Genomic DNA, 22,041 nt, shown 5'->3' with positions numbered 1-22,041 from the left:
TCAAGCAGGGCCTTACCCCCAATCTCTTTCCTTAATGCTGAGTGCCAAGCAGGGCTTTACCCCCAATCTATCTCCTTAATGCTGAGTGCCATGCAGGGCCTTACCCCCAATCTATCTCCTTAATGCTGAGTGCCAAGCAGGGCCTTACCCCCAATCTCTATCCTTAATGCTGAGTGCCAAGCAAAGACGCATCTGGTCTAATATTTTGTGTCTTTGGCCAAGTCTGAAACAGACAAAAGGCTCTGTTCCAATAGCCAATAGCTATACTAGAATATAGCACTTAGATTGAGGCAACCCACTGGGCATCCATTCTAAGTAGTAGCCTATGATAGCATGTACATTGTAAAGTAGCCAAAGTCTAGCTCCTTAAGTACTCCAAGAAAAAAATGTGTCCATTACCACATTACCCATGCTCCTCCACTATCTCTATGCCACCTTTATGTAAAACTCCAGGTGATTTGGACTGGCCAATGAGCTGGTAAAAAGGAGCCAAGAGAGAGAGACAGAGTTGAGTGACACAATCGCCTGAGGCAGCGCTCATCTTTCAGCAGATTGCCCTGTGGGTAATGTGGTCATTTTCCTGGTGGTAATGGAAAAGCTGTCATGGCCATAACAACATCAAGACAACACAGATAGCAAGACAGGAAGTGATTATTCCCGAAAGGAAATCAACCAAAAAACACTTGATCAAGCTGAAGACATCGATGGTTTGTGAATATATTGCAAATGTACTGTTTGTTGTTTGGCTACTTTGGTCTAGGAGCGACACAAGGAATGAGTTAGAGATCGAATTACAATGAGCTGTCTCTGTGATGTTACAGTGTGGATGAGAGGAACACACACGCACGTCTCTCACACACACACACACACACACACACAAACCGACAGCAACACACACACACGTCTCTCACACACATAAACCGACAGCAACACACACGCACGTCTCTCACACACACAAACCGACAACGAGCAACACAGTGTGGATGAGAGGAACACACACACACACACACACACACACAAACTGACAGCAACACACACAAACCGACAGCAACACACACAAACCGACAGCAACACACACAAACCGACAGCAACACACGATGTATCTGTCTGTTGTGTTACGTAAACGGAGGATGACGTTTGCTTAGTTTAGCATCGGGCTCAGTGACGATTAGCAGGGCAGCGGGCCCATACTTAAACACACACACACACACACACACACACACACACACACACACACACACACACACACACACACACACACACACACACACACACACACACACACACACACACACACACACACACACACACACACACACAAACTCTGCTGATGCAGTCAAACCAGGATAATACAAAAGCAGCTGGGCTGTACTCCTCTAAGCAGAAACAACGTCTCCCTGTTATTGCAAAGTGCTATACACTGTAACAGGGCTGTTTTCCCGACTGCTTGAATGTAGAGAAAAACAACACTAGGTAGTCATCTGGATGAAACCTCAGACATTTCATATTTGCAAAGTCTAAAGAGTTAAATGAATAACATAATGGTGACTAAATGTTTTCTGATGACATAAGCATCAGTGGAAATAAACTGATAGTGGTGATCTCAGCATAACACAGCCTTGATCCTCCATCCATGTGCCCTGATATGACCCCGGTACGACCCTGATACAACCCTGGTTGACGAGCCAAAAACTCATATCTGTCTAGTCAGCGGGTAATCAGTGCTCCCATGAAGGCAGAGCTTTAGTTAACAGAGCTTTAGTTGACAGGGCTTTAGTTGAGGACAAACCCATCGAGGCAGAGCTTTAGTTAACAGGGCTTTAGTTAAGGACAAACCCATCAAGGCAGGGCTTTAGTTAACAGGGCTTTAGTTGAGGACAAACCCATCGAGGCAGAGCTTTAGTTAACAGGGCTTAGTTTACAGAGCTTTAGTTAACGACAAACCCATCAATGCAGGGCTTTAGTTAACAGGGCTTTAGTTAACAGGGCTTTAGTTGAGGACAAAACCATCCATGCAGGGCTTTAGTTAACAGGGCTTAGTTTACAGAGCTTTAGTTAAGGACAAACCCATCAATGCAGGGCTTTAGTTAACAGGGCTTTAGTTAACAGGGCTTTAGTTAACAGAGCTTTAGTTAAGGACAAACCCATCAATGCAGGGCTTTAGTTAACAGGGCTTTAGTTAACAGGGCTTTAGTTAACAGAGCTTTAGTTAAGGACAAACCCATCAATGCAGGGCTTTAGTTAACAGGGCTTTAGTTAACAGGGCTTTAGTTGAGGACAAAACCATCCATGCAGGGCTTTAGTTAACAGGGCTTTAGTTTACAGGGCTTTAGTTAAGGACAAACCCATCAATGCAGGGCTTTAGTTAACAGGGCTTTAGTTAACAGGGCTTTAGTTAAGGACAAACCCATCAATGCAGGGCTTTAGTTAACAGGGCTTTAGTTAAGGACAAACTGTCACGATCGTCGAAGGGAGAGTGAGAGGACCAAGGCGCAGCGCGTGAAAAATACATCTTCTTTTTATTTTAAGAAGAAAAATGAAACAAAACAACAAACAGACGACCGTGAAGCTATAAATACAAAATGGTGCTGACACTGACCATTACACACTGACATAGACAATTACCCACAAAAAGCTAAAGCCTATGGTTGCCTTAAATATGGCTCCCAATCAGAGACAACAATAACCAGCTGTCTCTAATTGAGACCCAATTCAGGCAACCATAGACTTTCCTAGACACCTACACTGAACACTAAACCATCTCCTCTACTAAACCCCCTAAACCATACAACACCCTAGACAATACAAAAAACACACAAACTTCCCCATGTCACACCCTGACCTAACTAAAATAATAATGAAAACAAAGATAACTAAGGCCAGGGTGTGACACAAACCCATCAATGCATGGCTTTAGTTAACAGGGCTTTAGTTGAGGACAAAACCATCCATGCAGGGCTTTAGTTAACAGGGCTTTAGTTAAGGACAAACCCATCCATGCAGGGCTTTAGTTAACAGGGCTTTAGTTAACAGGGCTTTAGTTAACAGAGCTTTAGTTAAGGACAAACCCATCAATGCAGGGCTTTAGTTAACATGGCTTTAGTTAACAGGGCCTTAGTTAACATGACTTTAGTTAACAGGGGTTTAGTTAATAGGATATATCACTAACCTCACCCACCATGCAATAGTGAACAAACTGCAACATTTTACGATATTTACATTGACAATATCAGCCATCTACTGTTTGCCTTTGTGCTTTGTCCCTATTCTCAGATTAGCCTAGAATCAAACGTGTGTTCAATTGTAGGAAAGGTTGGTACTTGGTAGGAAAGGGTAGCTTTGAATGAGTCTAGATTAGAATATCACAGCTGTAAAAGAAACGGATGCATCTCATAATGAACAACAGGAGTGTTTGTTTGGTGTGGAAACAAGATAGCACAATGCTATCACCCCCATACTAACTGGTAGGATTGTGGAGCACAGAGGTGAGTGTTAGCGCCCAGGCTAACATCTAGTTTACTGTCTGATTCTGCCCGTTGGTAGAGTGACCGTCACCTTCACCACAGACAGACTGAGCGAGGCCTGAGGTTGGCAACGGTGGGAACTACTGACCACAGACTAGTCTGTACAACTCCACCAGACGCTATGATGAGCATTTACCTCAGAGTGGGTAGCTATTCCTCGCGTGCTAATGCTAAAGACTATAACAAAAAACACACTGCACTTAAACTTTAGCCTAGCCTTCAGCGCTAGAAACTTGCAAAACAACTCACATTTACCTCCCTCAGAGGTTTATGCTAATGCAGATAAAACTAAAACACACCTTCGATACCCTAGCCGCAATAAGCCTTAGTATTCACTGTAACAACAAAAAACCTGGCCAAACAGCTAACCAACTCATGACAATATGACTGTGAGTCTACAAACTGCAACTGAGGCTGCCTGACAGTGGTTTTGTTATTGTTGTGGGGTCAATATGAGAGTGGGAACGGTATCGACGGATGAGATGTAATGCCCCTGGGGACTCGCTCCGTTCCACAGAGATAGAAATCAGGGTATTGCGTGGGGAGCGTTAATCCTATTACCAATCTGTAATTTAGGTATTTCACATCTTCATCATCATCATCATCATCCTCTCCAAACTTCCTATGGTTGATGTAGCCCTGACGGCCATATAATGCTATGTACCGTCCCTCGCAAGGTGCTGTGACGTTGGGTAAATCTCATCTTAAGCCTTGGCAGAAAATGCAATGAAGCTCTCTACCTGGCGTGCCACCTGGTGTTACCTTAGTTGTGAAATAATCATAGCTAGGGATGGTAGAACTCCAACTAGACATCAAATAACTCAATTGAACATACAATGGCCCTTGTTAGCAGATACATATCAAATGAGTCCTTGAGAATAAAATTAAAATGGGGCTGGATATATTGGCATACTACAGCTGAAGTCGGAAGTTTACATACACTTTAGCCAAATACATTTAAACTCAGATTTTCACAATTCCTGACATTAAATCCTAATAAAAATTCCCTGTCTTATGTCAGTTAGGATCACCACTTTATTTTAAGAATGTGAAATGTCAGAATAATAGTAGAGAGAATTATTTATTTCAGCTTTTATTTATTTCATTACATTCCCAGTGGGTCAGAAGTTTACATACACTCAAATCGTTTTTGGTAGCATTGCCTTTAAATTGTTTAACTTGGGTCAAATGTTTCGGGTAGCCTTCCACAACCTTCCCACAATAAGTTGGGTGAATTTTGGCCCATTCCTCCTGACAGAGCTGGTGTAACTGAGTCAGGTTTGTAGGCCTCCTTGCTCGCACACGCTTTCTCAGTTCTCCCCACAAATATTCTACGGGATTGAGGTCATGGCTTTGTGATGGCCACTCCAATACCTTGACTTTGTTGTCCTTAAGCCATTTTGCCACAACTTTAGAAGTATGCTTGGGGTCATTGTCCATTTGGAAGACCCATTTGCAACCAAGCTTTAACTTCCTGACTGATGTCTTGAGATGTTGCTTCAATATATCCACATCATTTTCCTGCCTCATGATGCCGTCTATTTTGTGAAGTGCACCAGTCCCTCCTGCAGCAAAGCACCCCCACAACATGATGCTGCCACCCCCGTGCTTCACGGTTGGGATGGTGTTCTTCAGCTTGCAAGCATCCCCCATTTTCCTACAAACATAACAATGGTCATTATGGCCAAACAGTTCTATTTTTGTTTCATCAGACCAGAGGACATTTCTCCAAAAAGTTTTGGAGCAGTGGCTGCTTCCTTGCTGAGCGGCCTTTCAGGTTATGTTGATATAGGACTCGTTTTACTGGGGATGTAGATACTTTTGTACCTCATGTGCAGTTGCAAACCATAGTCTGGCTTTTTTTATGGCGGTTTTGGAGCAGTGGCTTCTTCCTTGCTGAGCGGCCTTTCAGGTTATGTTGATATAGGACTCGTTTTACTGTGGATGTAGATACTTTTGTACCCGTTTCCTCCAGCATCTTCACGAGGTCCTTTGCTGTTGTTCTGGGATTGATTTGCACTTTTCGCACCAAAGTACGATCATCTCTAGGAGACAGAACGCGCCTCCTTCCTGAGCGGTATGACGGCTGCGTGGTCCCATGGTGTTTATACTTGCGTACGATTGTGTGTGCAGATGAACGTGGTACATTCAGGCGTTTGGAAATTGCTCCCAAGGATGAACCAGACTTGTGGAGGTCTACACTTTTTTTCTGAGGTCTTGGCTGATTTCTTTTGATTTTCTGATGTCAAGCAAAGAGGCACTTTTGAAGTTAGGCCTTGAAATACATCCACAGGTACACCTCCAATTGACTCAAATTATGTCAATTAGCCTATCAGAAGCTTCTAAAGCCATGACATCATTTTCTGGATTTTCCCAAGCTGTTTAAAGGCACAGTCAACTTAGTGTATGTAAACTTCTGACCCACTGGAATTGTGATGCAGTGAATTAGAAGTGAAATAATCTGTCTGTAAACAGTTGGAAAAATTACTTGTGTCATGCACAAAGTAGATGTCCTAACCGACTTGTTGCCAAAACTATAGTTTGTTAACAAGAAATGTATGGAGTGGTTGAAAAACGAGTTTTAATGACTCCAACCTAAGTGTATGTAAACTTCCGACTTCAACTGTATGTTTTTTAAAGGTACTGGTGCCTTATCCAAAGAAAGATCTGAAATTTTTACTTCAGATGATACTTTTACCTGGCAACAACATGGCAACAACGTGGTAACCATGAATAAAACCTCAATTAACTACACTTCCTGTCATTTATATGATTTATTAAGATCCACATTAGCCGACGCCAATGGTGACAGCTAGTCTTACTGGTGTCCGACACATAACGAAAAAGACATTACAGACAAAGGACTTCACAATTTACATACATTTAAAAACATTAACATGTCATGTATTTGGGCATCTATCATTTACACATACAGTAGGTCTATAACAGTTTGGGTCTAGAGTGTCTCCCCCTTTGAACTGGGGGAGATAGTAATTTACATGTGAAAAATAAAAAGTTGAAACAAAAAACTATTTATTTGAAATTGCAGGGCTGCAATAATAATAAAATAAAATAATCAACAACATGTGTAGTATAATCACTCATACTGTACAGTACTGCGAGGATTCTAGTTATCCCTCTTTCCTGCATTTGGCCACAAGTTCTCATCTACATCATATCTTATGTCTTCTCTGGCGATGCATCTTGGAAAGTATCTCCTGGAATGTCTAGTCCAACCCTGGCAGTCTTCAGGAGAAGTGTCTCCACACCCTGGCAGTCTTCCGGAGAAGTGTCTCCACACCCTGGCAGTCTTCAGGAGAAGTGTCTCTACACCCTGGCAGTCTTCAGGAGAAGTGTCTCTACACCCTGGCAGTCTTCAGGAGAAGTGTCTCCACACCCTGACAGTCTTCAGGAGAAGTGTCTCCACACCCTGGCAGTCTTCAGGAGAAGTGTCTCCACACCCTGGCAGTCTTCAGGAGAAGTGTCTCCACACCCTGGCAGTCTTCAGGAGAAGTGTCTCCACACCCTGGCAGTCTTCAGGAGAAGAGTCTCCACACCCTGCATTCATGGCATCCAGTAAGGACATCTGGTCATGTGGATGGTGGTCATAAACCTTCCACCTCCACGCAGAGAAAAACTCCGCTATGGGGTTTAGGAAGGGGAGGATGGAGGCAGGAATAGTACTGACATCCTGGGATGTGCAGCAAACCAGTCTGTAACTGCAGCAGAGTGGTGAAATGCCACATTATCCCACACAACGAAGGTAGGGGAGTTTCTTGCCCCTCTCTCCTCCGCTGGCACAAGTCGATTATGCAGGTCATCCAGAAAAGAAATGAGCCTCTCTGTATTGTAGGGGCCAATGAGTGGTTTGTGTAACAGCGAACCATCATTGGACAGTGCTGCACACATTGTGATGTTAGCTCCTCTCTGGCCTGGGACATCCACGGTTGCTCTCTGTCCAATCACATTTCTTTTTTTTTTTGCCAGGTTGAATCTCCTTTACTCTCTAAAATAAAGTAAATCCACAGTTTTACAGTTCTTTACATTATGTATAGCTGTGTATGTACCCTGTTTGGTTATTGAACAGACGTCTTACCTGGACATATTGATACCTGAGTTCTTTCACACGTTCACCGTTTCTCTGAAAGGGTACAGTGTACATCTGCTTCATCCTTATTTTATGTTTCTCTAGGACTCTGGCAACTGTCGTTGTGCTGACTGTATTCACATTCCCAACAGTGACATTGTCTGCCAGCACTCTGTCCCGGGTTTTCCCGCATTTTTATTGCATTGTTGCCAATTACCATGTCAACAATGGCAATTTCCTGCGCATCTGTCACGTTCCTGACCTGTTTTCTGTTGTTTGGTATGTGTTTATTGGTCAGGGCGTGAGTTTTGGGTGGGCAGTCTATGTTTTCTGTTTCTATGTTGGTTTTGGGTTGCCTGGTATGGCTCTCAATTAGAGGCAGGTGTTTGACGTTTCCTCTGATTGAGAGTCATATTAAGGTAGGTTGTTCTCACTGTTTGTTTGTGGGTGATTGTCTTCCGTGTCAGTGTATGTTCGCACCACACGGGACTGTTTCGTTGTCGTTAGTATATGTAGTCTGTTCCTGTTCGTGCGTTCTTCATGTTTTATGTAAGTTCTCTCGTTCAGGTCTGTCTACTTCGTTTTGTTGTTTTGTAAAATTATCAAGTGTTCTTCGTGTGTTTAGTTTCGTCTTGTTAATAAAGTTCATTATGTATTCACAACCCGCTGCACGTTGGTCCAATCCTTGCTACTCCTCTTCGGATGAAGAGAAGGAGGAGGCACGTTACAGCATCTGATAATATTCTGCTTCTCCCTTCTGTGGGAGGCAACCTTTGGATCATACTGAAAAACACAAAACAATCAATGTATTTCAAAATGTTACGGTCTTATTCTAAAGTGGATTAAATTGTTGTTTTCTCATCATCCTACACACAATACCCCATAATGACAAAGCAAAAACAGATTTTTAGACATTTTTACTCATTTATTAAAAATAAAACACTGAAATTTCACATGTACAAAAGTATTCAGACCTTTTACTCAGTACTTTGTTGAGGCACCTTTGGCAGCGATTACAGCCTTGAGTCTTCTTGGGTATGACGCTACAAGCTTGTCACACGTGTATTTAGGGAGTTTCTCCCATTTTTCTCTGCAGATCCTCTCAAGCTCTGTCAGGTTGGATGGGGAACGTTGCTGCACAGCTATTTTCAGGTCTCTCCAGAGATGTTCAATCGGGTTCAAGTCCGGGCTCTGGCTGGGCCATTCAAGGACATGAGACAAGGAGACTTGTCCCGAAGCCACTCCTGCATTGTCTTGGCTGTGTGCTTTGGGTCGTTGTCTTGTTGGAAGGTGAACCTTCGTCCCAGTCGGAGTTCCTTAGCGCTTTGGAGCAGGTTTTCATCAAGGATCTCTCTGTACTTTGCTCCGTTCACCTTTGCCTCGATCCTGACTAGTCTCCCAGACCCTGCCACTGAAAAACATCCCCACAGCATGATGCTGCCACCACCATGCTTCACCGTAGGGATGGGGCCAGGTTTCCTCCAGACGTGATGCTTGGCCTCCCTGACCAAGGCGCTTCTCCCCTAATTGCTCAGTTTGGTCAGACGGCCAGCTCTAGGAAGAATCTTGGTGGTTCCAAACCTTCTCCATTTAAGAATGTTCTTGGGGACCTTCAATGCTGCAGAAATGTCTTGGTACCCTTCCCCAGATCTGTGCCTCGACACAATCCTGTCTCGGAGCTCTACGGATAATTCCTTTGACCTCATGGAATGGTTTTTGCTCTGACATGCACTATCAACTGTGGGACCTTATATAGACAGGTGTGTTTTTCCAAATCATGTCCAATCCATTGAATTTGCCACAGGTGGACTCCAATCAAGTTGCAGAAACATCTCAAGGATGATCAATGGAAACAGGATGCACCTGAGCTCAATTTCGAGTCTCACAGCAAAGTGTCTGAATACTTATGTAAATAAGGTATTTCAGTTTTACGTTTTTTATAAATTTACAAAAATGTCTAAAAACCTGTTTTTGTTTGTCATTGTTTTTTTGTTTCTTTAACCTTTATTTAAATAAGCAAGTCAGTTAAAAACAAATTCTTATTTACAATGATGGCCTACCCCGGCCAAACTCTAACCCGGACGACGCTGGGCCAATTGTGTGACGCCCTATGGGCCTCCCAATCACGGCCAGTTGTGATACAGCCTGGAATCAAACCAGAGTCTGTAATGACACCTCTAGCAGTGAGATGCAGTGCCTTAGACCGCTGCTCCACTCAGGAGCCCGAGTCTGGGGTACTGTGGGGTATTGTGTGTAGATTGCTGAGGATTTTTTTTATTTAATCCATTTTAGAATAAGGCTGTGATGTAACAAAAAATAAAGTCAAGGGGTCTGAATACTTCCCGAATACACTGTATATAGACCCTAAAGCTCTGTGTGTTGGACGATACTATTGGAACAAGAGGTGAATTACATGATATGGTCTTGTACCAATAGTAAAGTCTGACACATACGCCTACAGTACACATACCAATATTATTTTAGTTAGTTTCATTTTGAGGACTAATTCTTATTTTGTGTCGTAGTATATGCTTCATTCATTCAACTGTGTCCTTTTAGTAAAAACTACAGTATGTATGTGATTTAGAGCCTTTCTGTTCAGCCGAATTCTATCACAGTTTAAACGTTGCCTAGTTTCATGGCTACTTGTCTTCCCACCCTCCGCAACAGGTTTGATGAGACAGAAAGAATAGTCTCCTTGATTGCTCCTTGAAAATCCACTAACCGTAGCATATGCCCCTAGAGTGCCACCACAACAGAGGACGGGGGTGACAACAAGAGGATCTATGACATGTGACACCCATATGTCCCCTATTGCTCAAATGACAGGATCATATCCTGTTTCAAATGGCTGAATGATTCACCTACCCTTTCCGCTACTCCCATCTCTCCCACTGTATTTCTGCTCCCTTTGACGAATGAATAAAATAGATACATTATTGTCCCTTTTGTGAGAAACGGAAATGTGGGCCAGCCACGTAGCAGTGCCCTTGGGCTTTGCTACCTAACAAACAATGCCCAACATGATGTGGCATGCTACACGTAGCTTCTTGAAAGTCATGTTTCTTGAAAAATGGATTACTAACATGCAAAACATGTTGGTATCATAAGTAAATACCAACATATCAAACAAGGAACATCAATGCAATGGCATAGTTAGACATTTCCAAGCACAAACCTGTGATGGAGCTAGAAACATGAATTGGCGTTTTAATGAATAGCTATGTAAACAGAAAGTTAGTAGTGCTAAAACTACAGCAAACAGTAGAACTACATAATCAACATCTTGTAACATACAACAGAATGCTGTTTTTTGAATGGATTTTTCCTTTAACGGAGACATTTCAGGACAGGTGCAGGGTCATCTGTAGGCTAAAATGGCCGTCCTCTCTTTCTTTCCTTCTCTCCCAGGAGAGGTTCGAGGCCCTGTTCAGGATCTACGACGAGCAGACGTCCTTCCAGATGTTCAAGAGCTTCAGGCGAGTCCGCATCAGTTTCAGCACTCCGGAGGCGGCCGCCCGCGCTCGCATCGAGCTCCACGAGACCGAGTTCAACGGCAAGCAGCTCAAGCTCTACTTTGCCCAGGTGAGTGAGCTCTTCCTGGGGGAAGGTTTGGGCCGGTACTGGGGCCTGTTGGGAGATATGGGAGTCATTACAGTCCAGGTTAGACCTGCCTTTTTAGTCTGTTTTATTCCAGTTAGTCTGTTTTCTTTAATTTGGTGCATAATGAGCATGACCCCAGGTATTACAGAGGCTAAACTCAGAGCAGTGTACTGAATCCTAGGGCATGCACTCTACTCTCCAAGGGTGTGAAACTGGCCGCAACAACACTGGCCCCAACAACACTGGCCCCAACAACACTGGCCCCAACAACACTGGCCCCAACAACACTGGTCGCAACAACAAATACATTGCATTCTGCTATAGTGAATGCGCTTACTGTAATTATTGTGATCAACCGCTTCTAGTGATCTAATTTCCAGAATGTGATCACTACAATGCCTTCTGAATTGATTTCCCCCCTTGACTTTTTCCACATTGTGTTGTGTTACAGCCTGAATTTAAAATGGATGACATGTAGATGTTTTGCCACTGGCCTTCACACAATAACCCATAATGTCAAAGTGGAATTATGTTTTTTTGCAATTTTTACAAATGAATTAAAAATGAAAATATGTCCATTAATATTCAACCCCTTTCTTATGGCAAGCCTAAATAAGTTTAGGAGTACACATTTTCTTAAGAAATTTCTTAAGTCTTAAGTCATGGACTCACTCTGTGTGAAATAAGTGTTTAACATGAAAGACTACCTCATCTCTGTACCCCACACATTCAGTTATCTGTAAGGTCCCTCAGTCGAGCAATGAATTTCAAACACAGATTCAACCACAAAGACCAGGGATGTTTTCCAATACCTTGGAAAGAAGGGCAGCTATTGGTAGATGGGTAAAACAATTAAAAAAGCAGACACTGAATATCCCTTTCAGCATGGTGAAGTTATTAATTACACTTTGGATTCTGTATCAATAAACCAAGTCACTACAAAGATACAGGCATCCTTACTAACTCAGTTGCCGGAGAGGAAGGAAACCACTCAGGGATTTCACCATGAGGCCAATGGTGACTTTAAAACAGTTTTTACAGAGGTTAATAAATCTGATAGGAGGAAACTGAGGATGGATCAACAACATAGTAGTTACTCCACAATACTAACCTAATTGACAGATTGAAAAGAAGGAAGCCTGTACAGAATAAAATATTCCAAAACATGCATCCTGTTTGCAACAAGGCACTAAAGTGAAACTGCAAAAAAATGTGGCAAAGCAATTCACCTTTTGTCCTGAATATAGTGTTACACTATATATGCACAAGTATGTGGACACCCCTTCAAATGAGTGGACTCAGCTATTTCAGCCACACCCTTAATGACAGGTGTATAAATCGAGCACACGGCCATGCAATCTCCATAGACAAACATTGGCAGTAGAATGGCCTCACTGAAGAGCTCAGTAACACTTTGGAGAAGTCCCTTTCCTGTTTCAGCATGACAATGCCCCGTGCACAAAGCAAGGTCCATACAGAAATGGTTTGTCAAGCTCGGTGTGGAAGAACTTGACTGGCCTGCACAGAGCCCTAACCTCAACCCCATCGAACACCTTTGGGATGATTGGAACGCCGACTGCGAGCCAGGCCTAATCGCCCAACATCAGTGCCCGACCTCACTAATGCTCTTGTGGCTGAATGGAAGCAAGTCCCCTCAGCAATGTTCCAACATCTAGTGGAAAGCCTTCCCAGAAGAGTGTAGGCTGTTATAGCAGGAAAAGGGGGACCAACTCCATATTAAAGCCCATAATTTTGGAATGAGATGTTCGAGGAGCAGGTGTCCACATACTTTTGGTCATGTAGTGTATGTTTGGGGCAAATCCAATACAACACGTTACTTAGTACCATTCTCCATATTTTCAAGCATAGTGGTGGTTGCATCATGTTATGGGTATGCTTGTAATCGTTAAGGACTGGGGAATTTTTCAGGATAAAAAATAAATGGAATGGAGCTAAGCACAGGCAACATTCTAAAAGAAAACTTGGTTCAGTCTGCTTTCCATCAGACACTGGGAGGTGAATTCACCTTTCAGCAGGACAATAACCTAAAACACAATGCCACATCTATGCTGGAGTTGCTTACCAAGAAGACAGTGAATGTTCCTGACTGGCCGAGTTACAGTTTTGACTTAAATCTACTTGAACATCTACGGCAAGACCTGAAAATAATTGTCTAGCAACGATCAACAATCAATTTGACAGAGATTGAAGAATTTTGAAAAGAATAATATGCAAATATTGAGCAATCCAGGTGTGCAAGGTTGTTATAGACTGTAATTGCTGCCAAAGGTGCTTCTACAAAAGTATTGACTCAGGGCTGTGAATACTTATGTAAATTAGATAGTTCTGTATTTCATTTTCAATACATTTGCTAAAATTTCTTACAAAATGTTTTCACTATGTCATTGTGGGGTATTGTGTGTAGATGGGTGAATCTGTTTTGAATTCACGCTGTAACACAACAAAATGTGGGAAAAGTCAAGGGTTTGAACACTTTCTGAAGGCACTTGTGGTGCAGGTTGAATCAAAGCACTCGGGAGGAGCATTTTTGTGTGCAGACTTTTATCCTTTCTCTATTTCTCTACTGTACTCTCCCCATTGAGAATGTATTGGTATTTCTCTACTGTACTCTCCCCATTGAGAATGTAGTGGTATTTCTCTACTGTACTCTCCCCATTGAGAATGTATTGGTATTTCTCTACTGTACTCTCCCCATTGAGAATGTAGTGGTATTTCTCTACTGTACTCTCCCCATTGAGAATGTAGTGGTATTTCTCTACTGTACTCTCCCCATTGAGAATGTAGTGGTATTTCTCTACTGTAGTCTCCCCATTGAGAATGTAGTGGTATTTCTCTACTGTACTCTCCCCATTGCGAATGTAGTGGTATTTCTCTACTGTAGTCTCCCCATTGAGAATGTAGTGGTATTTCTCTACTGTAGTCTCCCCATTGAGAATGTAGTGGTATTTCTCTACTGTAGTCTCCCCATTGAGAATGTAGTGGTATTTCTCTACTGTAGTCTCCCCATTGAGAATGTAGTGGTATTTCTCTACTGTACTCTCCCCATTGAGAATGTAGAGGTAATTCTCTACTGTACACTCCCATTGAGAATGTAGTGGTATTTCTCTACTGTAGTCTCCCCATTGAGAATGTAGTGGTATTTCTCTACTGTACTCTCCCCATTGAGAATGTAGTGGTATTTCTCTACTGTACTCTCCCCATTGAGAATGTAGTGGTATTTCTCTACTGTAGTCTCCCCATTGAGAATGTAGTGGTATTTCTCTACTGTAGTCTCCCCATTGAGAATGTAGTGGTATTTCTCTACTGTAGTCTCCCCATTGAGAATGTAGTGGTATTTCTCTACTGTAGTCTCCCCATTGAGAATGTAGAGGTATTTCTCTACTGTAGTCTCCCCATTGAGAATGTAGAGGTAATTCTCTACTGTACACTCCCATTGAGAATGTAGTGGTATTTCTCTACTGTACTTTCCCCATTGAGAAGGTAGGGGCCTCTAAGCCAAACTTGACCTCATCCTCCTTCAGGTCCCTCAGTCAGACAGAGCTTTGAGTCATTGCAGTGTCTGTCTTTGTATGTGGTTCTACAGGGGTTGTGTATGTTTGTGTGGGGTTGTAGCTGTGTATTGTTTGTGTGTGTGTGTGTGTGTGTGTGTGTGTGTGTGTGTGTGTGTGTGTGTGTGTGTGTGTGTGTGTGTGTGTGTGTGTGTGTGTGTGTGTGTGTGTGTGTGTGTGTGTGTGTGTGTGTGTGTGTGTTCTGTGTATTTATGCATGCCTGTCTGTGTGTGTACTCAGCATGTGTTTGTTCTGAGTGTGTGTTCTGAGGTGTAGGTTCCATAAGGGACGAGCCAAGGTGTGTGTGTCTTATATTAGATATAATCCAGTACATTGTGTTCAGTCCAGGGAGCCAACAGGAAGATCATTTATATATTATACTGATCCAATCCTCTCAGATCTACATGAAGAGCCTATAGTGGTAAGAGTCTGTAGGGGTAATAGTCTACGGGGTAAGGGTCTATATGTGTAAGGGCCTAGAGGGGTAATAGTCTATAGGGGTAAGGGTCTATATGGATAAGGGTCTATAGGGATAAGAGTCTATAGGGGTAAGAGTCTATAGGGATAAGAGTCTATAGGGGTAAGAGTCTATAGGGATAAGAGTCTATAGGGGTAAGAGTCTATAGGGATAAGAGTCTATAGGGATAAGAGTCTATAGGGGTAAGAGTCTATAGGGATAAGTGGAGACAGGGTCAAACAGTAAAAAGACAAGGAGCAAACAGTAAAAAAACTAAACAGGCAGGGACTACCTAGACTTGTTACATTTTCAGTTGCTAAACGTTTTCAACATTTTCCATTCCAAATTAACATGACCCAGATTTTATCACTGACATCCATTCTGACATGTCCCACTCTCCTCTCCACCTTCTATAGGTTCAGAATTCTGGGGAGGATATAGACAAGTCGTACCTGGCTCCTCCTGCGCCCGTCAAACAGTTCCTCATCTCGCCCCCTGCCTCGCCGCCCGTGGGCTGGAGCCAGAGCGAAGACGCCACGCCTGGTATCAACTATGACCTGCTGTGTGCGGTGGCCAAGCTGGGCCCAGGTCAGTACATACATACACACACATACATACATATTGACAGTCTACACACCCTACAAACTCATATAGCATGTATCTACTGGCACTGTTATCTGAACTGAGCTCATCAGCTCCATGTGCTGTGCTATTGTGAGAATCCTAGGATGACAGTAAGATCCCAGAAAGTGCACCAAGTAGCGTAAACACATCCAATTTCTTTGTGCAGTATGCTGGACGGTTATCTAAGTATGAATGTGTATCAGAAAAAGAGATTCATCCTTACAATATTTACAATTTAGTAATTTAGTAGATGCTCTTATCCATGGGCGATTTACAGGAGCAATTAGGGTTAAGTGCCTTGCTCAAGGGCACATCGACAGATTTTTCACCTAGTCGGCTCGGAGATTCAGATCAGCGACCTTTCGGTTACATGAGCGCTATTCTGTTTCTTTAATGGCTCTCTCTTATGGCACACATACTTCCTAATGCCATACTCTGAGACTGTCTATCTGGCTGAGTTAAGGGCTAGCATTGACCATACTCTGTAATTGTCTGTCTGACTGAGTTAAGGGCTAGCATTGGCCATACTCTCTGACTGTCTGGCTGGATGAGTTAAGGGTTAACGTGTGCCACACTCTGAGCTGGTTTGTCTGGCTGAGTTAAGGGCTAGCATTGGCCATTCTCAGGGACTGTCTGTATGGCTGAGTTAAGGGCTAGCGTTGGCCATACTCTGTCCCTGTCTCTCTTGCTAGGTAAAGGGCTAGCGTTTGCAGTCAGGAGGTGACCTTTTAGAAATGCCAGCCATATCAAACAGGGAGTGTTCTTTCTACTGGAGACAAGGCAGTAGGGTCACATGGTTCAAGAGGTCACCGAGTTCTCAGAATGCTTCACTGTGTCATTTGGAGTCTTGTCTGTGCGGCCCAATACTGTGTCCATTCTTCTGAAGTGTGCACTCGTACACAACTCCCCAACAAATGTAAAAGCATTGAGCTAGAAGGAGTTTCCACCATGTTTCTTACTTCAGCCATTTCCTTCCTCGTCTCCTCCCCTTTGAACTTCTCCTCCAATGGGTTTTGAGACGAGGAGAGAGGAGAATGGATGCAAGGAGTATGCTATTGAGATCCCTATGAAGGAAAGTGAACAAGTGCACACTTCGGAAGAATGTACAGATTATTATTGTATTTGTTTTACGATGGTATAGACCCTGGTTATCTGTGGAAAGGAAAGCCTCCTCACCAGTAATATGCGAACTTAACGGCAGACAGACGCTATAGTTAGTTACACAATTATATGATTTAGTAGGTTCAGGAGGCAAAGAGATTGTCTTGGCCAATCCCAGCCTGGGTTCTTGTCTGTGGTTGTCTGGAAATCCAGACATCTGAATATTGCAGCACTTTGAGTGCCTCTATTTGGTCTACCTACAAACCTGAACGGCTGTCAAAGATAATGTCACTGAGCATTGCTTTGACTTGGCTTAATCTTTTATGCACCGACCCCAGCCCCTCAGCATAATGCATTACAGGAAAAATCATGATTCCTACATTACATGATTTACCATGTTGCAGTGATGACCCACCACCACGGTGCTGTTACTATGGTAACACCAGAAGGCATCCGGAAATAGGCCTTGGCTCTTGCTGGGGCTTCTTTAGCCTGCCTCTAAATCATATTAGTGCTCTGCTGCAGTGTGGCCCGCTGCCGCTCTCTGCTGGCCGCCTGTGGTAGTGACCTTCCCAAAACAAAACAGGACCTTTTTCTGTCAGACGCAGTGTGGGAAACCTCTTCTCATGTTTCCCTTGGCCCTGTCTGGTCTCCATGGCAACTGTGATGCAATCTGCATATGTATTTCAGGAGGTTGTGATGAGGGGCATTTGTGTTGCTTAACCCTGGAATTCTCCGGAATCAAACAGCACCGACTACATCAAATCTTATCTGTGATACCTCAATTTGATGTACTGATACTGGCTGTATTTTTTAGGAATCGTATAATATTTAATCCATGCCAGGACATTACCGTTATGGCATGGATTAAATGTGTGTATGTATAAATATACACACTACCGTTCAAATGTTTGAGGTCACTTAGAAATGTCCTTGTTTCTTAAAGAAAAGCTCATTTTTTGTCATTAAAATAACATCAAATTGATCAGAAATACAGAGAAGACATTGTTAATGTTGTAAAAAAATGTTTTAGTTTAGTTTATTAATTTGACCATTTAAAAAAACAAGCACACATAAATCTTAAAAGCCATACATGCACATGAATAAAATCATCGAGGATAACACACAATAAAGTCTGGGACTTATTTCCATTGTGGTCCTCTTGAGACAAGATGGCTAGACAAGATCAACAAAAACATAAAAGAAAAAAAACATAAAAGAAGAACATCTATCTCATCATTCCAGTTACATCATAGGGGTTATTCATATGGGCACAGAGGACATCAAACATATTTTTACTTTATTTTTAAAGCTGTCCAGAGAGGGTCGTTGTTTTTATAGGCAGAGGCAACTCATTCCATTCTGAGGCTCCAGTATACAAGAAAGTACCTTTCCCAGCATTACTCCTGAACCTGTATAAGCACAATGACTATTGTAGCTGGAAACTGCAGATTTTTTTATGGAATATCTAGATAGGCGTACAGAGGCCCATTATCAGCAACCATCACTCCTGTGTTCCAATGGCACGTTGTGTTAGCTAATCCAAGTTTATACTTTTAAAAGGCTAGTAGATCATTGGAAAACCATTTTGCAATGATGTTCACACAGCAGAAAACTGTTGTTCTGATTATAGAAGCAATAAAACTGGCCTTCTTTAGACTAGTTGAGTATCTGGAGCGTCAGCATTTGTAGGTTCGATTACAGGCTCAAAATGGCCAGATACAAAGTACTTCCTTCTGAAACTCGTCAGTCTATTCTTGTTCAGAGAAATGAAGGGTATTCCATGTGAGAAATTGCCAGAAACTGAAGAACTTGTACAACGCTGTGTACTACTCCCTCACATAACAGCGCAAACTGGCTCTAACCAGAATAGAAAGAGAAGTGGGAGTCCCCGGTGCACTACTGAGCAAGAGGACAAGTACATTAGAGTGTCTAGTTTGAGAAACAGACGCCTCACAAGTACTCAACTGGCAGCTTTATTAAATAGTACCCGCAAAACACCAGTCTCAACGTCAACAGTGGAGGCGACTCCATGATGCTATGTAGATCTGTATGCCTATGTAAATATTCCATAAAAAATCTGCCGTTTCCAGCTACAATGGTAATTTACAACATTAACAGTGTCTACACTGTATTTCTGATCAATTTTATGTTATTTTAATGGACAAAAAAATTGCTATTCTTTCAAAAACAAGGACATTTCTAAGTGACCTAAAACTTTTGAATGGTAGTAAATATATATATATACAGTTGTTTGTTGGGAAGGGCCCGTAAGTAAGCATTTCCCTGTTCATCTACACCTGTTGTTTATGAAGCATGTGACAAATAAATAAAAATGATAAGTGTAGTTTAGTAGTATATAGTATTAATATATACAGTTGAAGTCGGAAGTTTACATACACCTTAGCCAAATACATTTAAACACAGTTTTTCACAATTCCTGACATTTAATCCTAGTAAAAATCCCCTGTTTTAGGTCAGTCAGGGTCACCACTTTATTTGAAGAATGTGAAATGTCAGAATAATAGTAGAGAGAATGATTTATTTCAGCTTTTATTTCTTTCATCACATTCCCAGTGGGTCAGAAGTTTACATACATTCAATTAGTATTTGGTAGCATTGCCTTTAAATTGTTTAACTTGGGTCAAACGTTTCAGGTAGCCTTCCACAACCTTCCCACAATAAGTTGGGTGAATTTTGGCCCATTCCTCCTGACAGAGCTGGTGTAACTGAGTCAGGTTTGTAGGCCTCCTTGCTCGCACACACTTTTTCAGTTCTGCCCACAAATTGTCTATAGGATTGAGGTCAGGGCTTTGTGATGGCCACTCCAATACCTTGACTTTGTTGTCCTTAAGCCATTTTGCCACAACTTTGGAAGTATGCTTGGGGTCATTGTCCATTTGGAAGTCCCATTTGCGACCAAGCTTTAACTTCCTGACTGATGTCTTGAGATGTTGCTTCAATATATCCACATAATTTTCCTGCCTCATGATGCCATCTGTTTTGTGAAGTGCACCAGTCCCTCCTGCAGCAAAGCACCCCCACAACATGATGCTGCCACCCCCGTGCTTCACGGTTGGGATGGTGTTCTTCGGCTTGCAAGTCTCCCCCTTTTTCCTCCAAACATAATGATGGTCATTATGGCCAAACAGTTCTATTTTTGTATCATCAAACCAAAGGACATTTCTCCAAAGAGTACAATCTTTGTCCCCATGTGCAGTTGCAAACCGTAATCTGGCTTTTTTATGGCGGTTTTGGAGCAGTGGCTTCTTTCTTGCTGAGCGGCCTCTCAGGTTATGTCGATATAGGACTCGTTTTACTGTGGATATAGATACTTTTGTACCTGTTTCCTCCAGCATCTTCACAAGGTCCTTTGCTGTTGTTCTGGGATTGATTTGCACTTTTCGCACTAAAGTACGTTCATCTCTAGGAGACAGAACGCGTCTCCTTCCTGAGCGGTATGATGGCTGCGTGGTTCCATGGTGTTTATACTTGCGTACTATTGTTTGTACAGATGAACGTGGTACCTTCAGGCTTTTGGAATTTGATCCCAAGGATGAACCAGATTTGTGGAGATCTACAATTTTTTTCTGAGGTCTTGGCTGATTTCTTTTGATTTTCCCATGATGTCAAGCAAAGAGGCACTGAGTTTGAAGGTAGGCCTTGAAATACATCCACAGGTACACCTCCAATTGACTCAAATGATGTCAATTAGCCCATCAGAAGCTTCTAAAGCCATGACATCATTTTCTGGAATTTTCCAAGCTGTTTAAAGTCACAGTCAACTTAGTGTATGTAAACTTCTGACCTGCTGGAATTGTGATGCAGTGAATTATAAGTGAAATAATCTGTCTGTAAACAATTGTTGGAAAAATCACTTGTGTCATGCACAAAGTAGATGTCCTAACCGACTTGCCAAAACTATAGTTCGTTAACAACACATTTTTGGAGTGGTTGAAAAACAAGTTTTAAGGACTCCAACCTAAGTGTATGTAAACTTCCAACTTCAACTCTCTCTCTCTCTATATATATATATATATATATATATGTGTATTCTGTCTCCTCTATTGGAGTAGTTTGGCACACGATAGCAACAAGAGCCAGTGTGAACCTATCCTAGCCTGCAGTACATTTCATTAACACAGCCAGTGTTATTCCAGCTGATAACGTCCGCCATCGCAGGGGAGGTTCCCTCTTTCATCTAGTGCTAGGCTAGGCTAACACTCAGTTCATAGTTCTAGAGGAGCCATGTTATACAAGCATTTCGCTACACCTGCGATAACATCTGCTAAATATGTGTATGCAACCAATCAAATGTGATTTCATTTGATTTTCTGATCCTGCGGCTTAGTGGTTAGCGTTGTTTTTTTTTATGTCTGTCGGGCTTATTTACAGGCTCCTCTACCTCTGGTACTATAGGCTTGGATCTGTCCTGCAGTCTGATCAATCTGCTTCAATTGTAGATCAGACTTTCATTGGCCATCTAATCAAGAGATTGAACCTGTAATGCGGCTGTAGGGCTGTTGATGGATGTGTAGCATTCTAAAGGCAAATCAAGTCTGGTGGATTAAAGTCTTTGTCGGTTTTTCTTCCTCTCTCTTTTTCACGCTCTCTTCTCTTTCTCAAACCCCTTTCTACCCCTTTTCTCTCTCTCTTTCTCTATCCTTCCCTGTCTCTCTCCTTCCATCCCTCCCTACCCTCTCCTTCTTTAGGGGAGAAGTATGAACTGCATGCGGGTACTGAGTCAACCCCCAGCGTTGTGGTTCATGTGTGCGACAGCGATGCAGAGGATGACAACGACGAAGCGCGGCCCAAGCAGAAACAGCAGATCGTCCAAACCCGGCGCCCCGACGGCCCGTCGCAAGTCCTGAACTAGGACGCTCGTTACGGACCCCATTCCTACGACCGCAACACACACACGCACCAAGCCCTGTCTTCTCTGTCTCTGCAGTCGCACAGCACAGCAAGGCAACGCCCCTCATTTCAGTTCAACCCAAAACACACAAACAGCAGACAGTTGGTGGTGTTTGTGGAGGGAGCATGGCTATTGGATGGGATGAGGCGGCCTGGCCTGTA

The 22,041-nt window shown here is 42.7% G+C and overlaps 1 protein-coding gene across 2 annotated transcripts in view; it reads left to right on the top strand.

Annotated features, from left to right (window-relative positions):
• Positions 1-21,841, top strand: part of LOC120059799 (calcipressin-3-like) — a 67,149-nt gene extending 45,308 nt beyond the window's left edge. For both annotated transcript variants that reach the window (XM_039008847.1, XM_039008848.1), the window contains exons 2-4: positions 11,023-11,196; positions 15,657-15,828; positions 21,678-21,841. In XM_039008847.1, the coding sequence (XP_038864775.1) occupies positions 11,023-11,196; positions 15,657-15,828; positions 21,678-21,841 (510 nt within the window). The remainder of the gene's footprint in view (positions 1-11,022; positions 11,197-15,656; positions 15,829-21,677) is intronic.
• Positions 21,842-22,041: the final 200 nt, after the last annotated feature.

Source organism: Salvelinus namaycush, chromosome 15 (genome assembly GCF_016432855.1).
Source record: "Salvelinus namaycush isolate Seneca chromosome 15, SaNama_1.0, whole genome shotgun sequence".
Classification (NCBI taxonomy): Eukaryota; Metazoa; Chordata; class Actinopteri; order Salmoniformes; family Salmonidae; genus Salvelinus; species Salvelinus namaycush.
The sequence above is the reverse complement of the archived record's forward strand: the minus strand, read 5'-3'. Positions and strand labels throughout refer to the sequence as shown.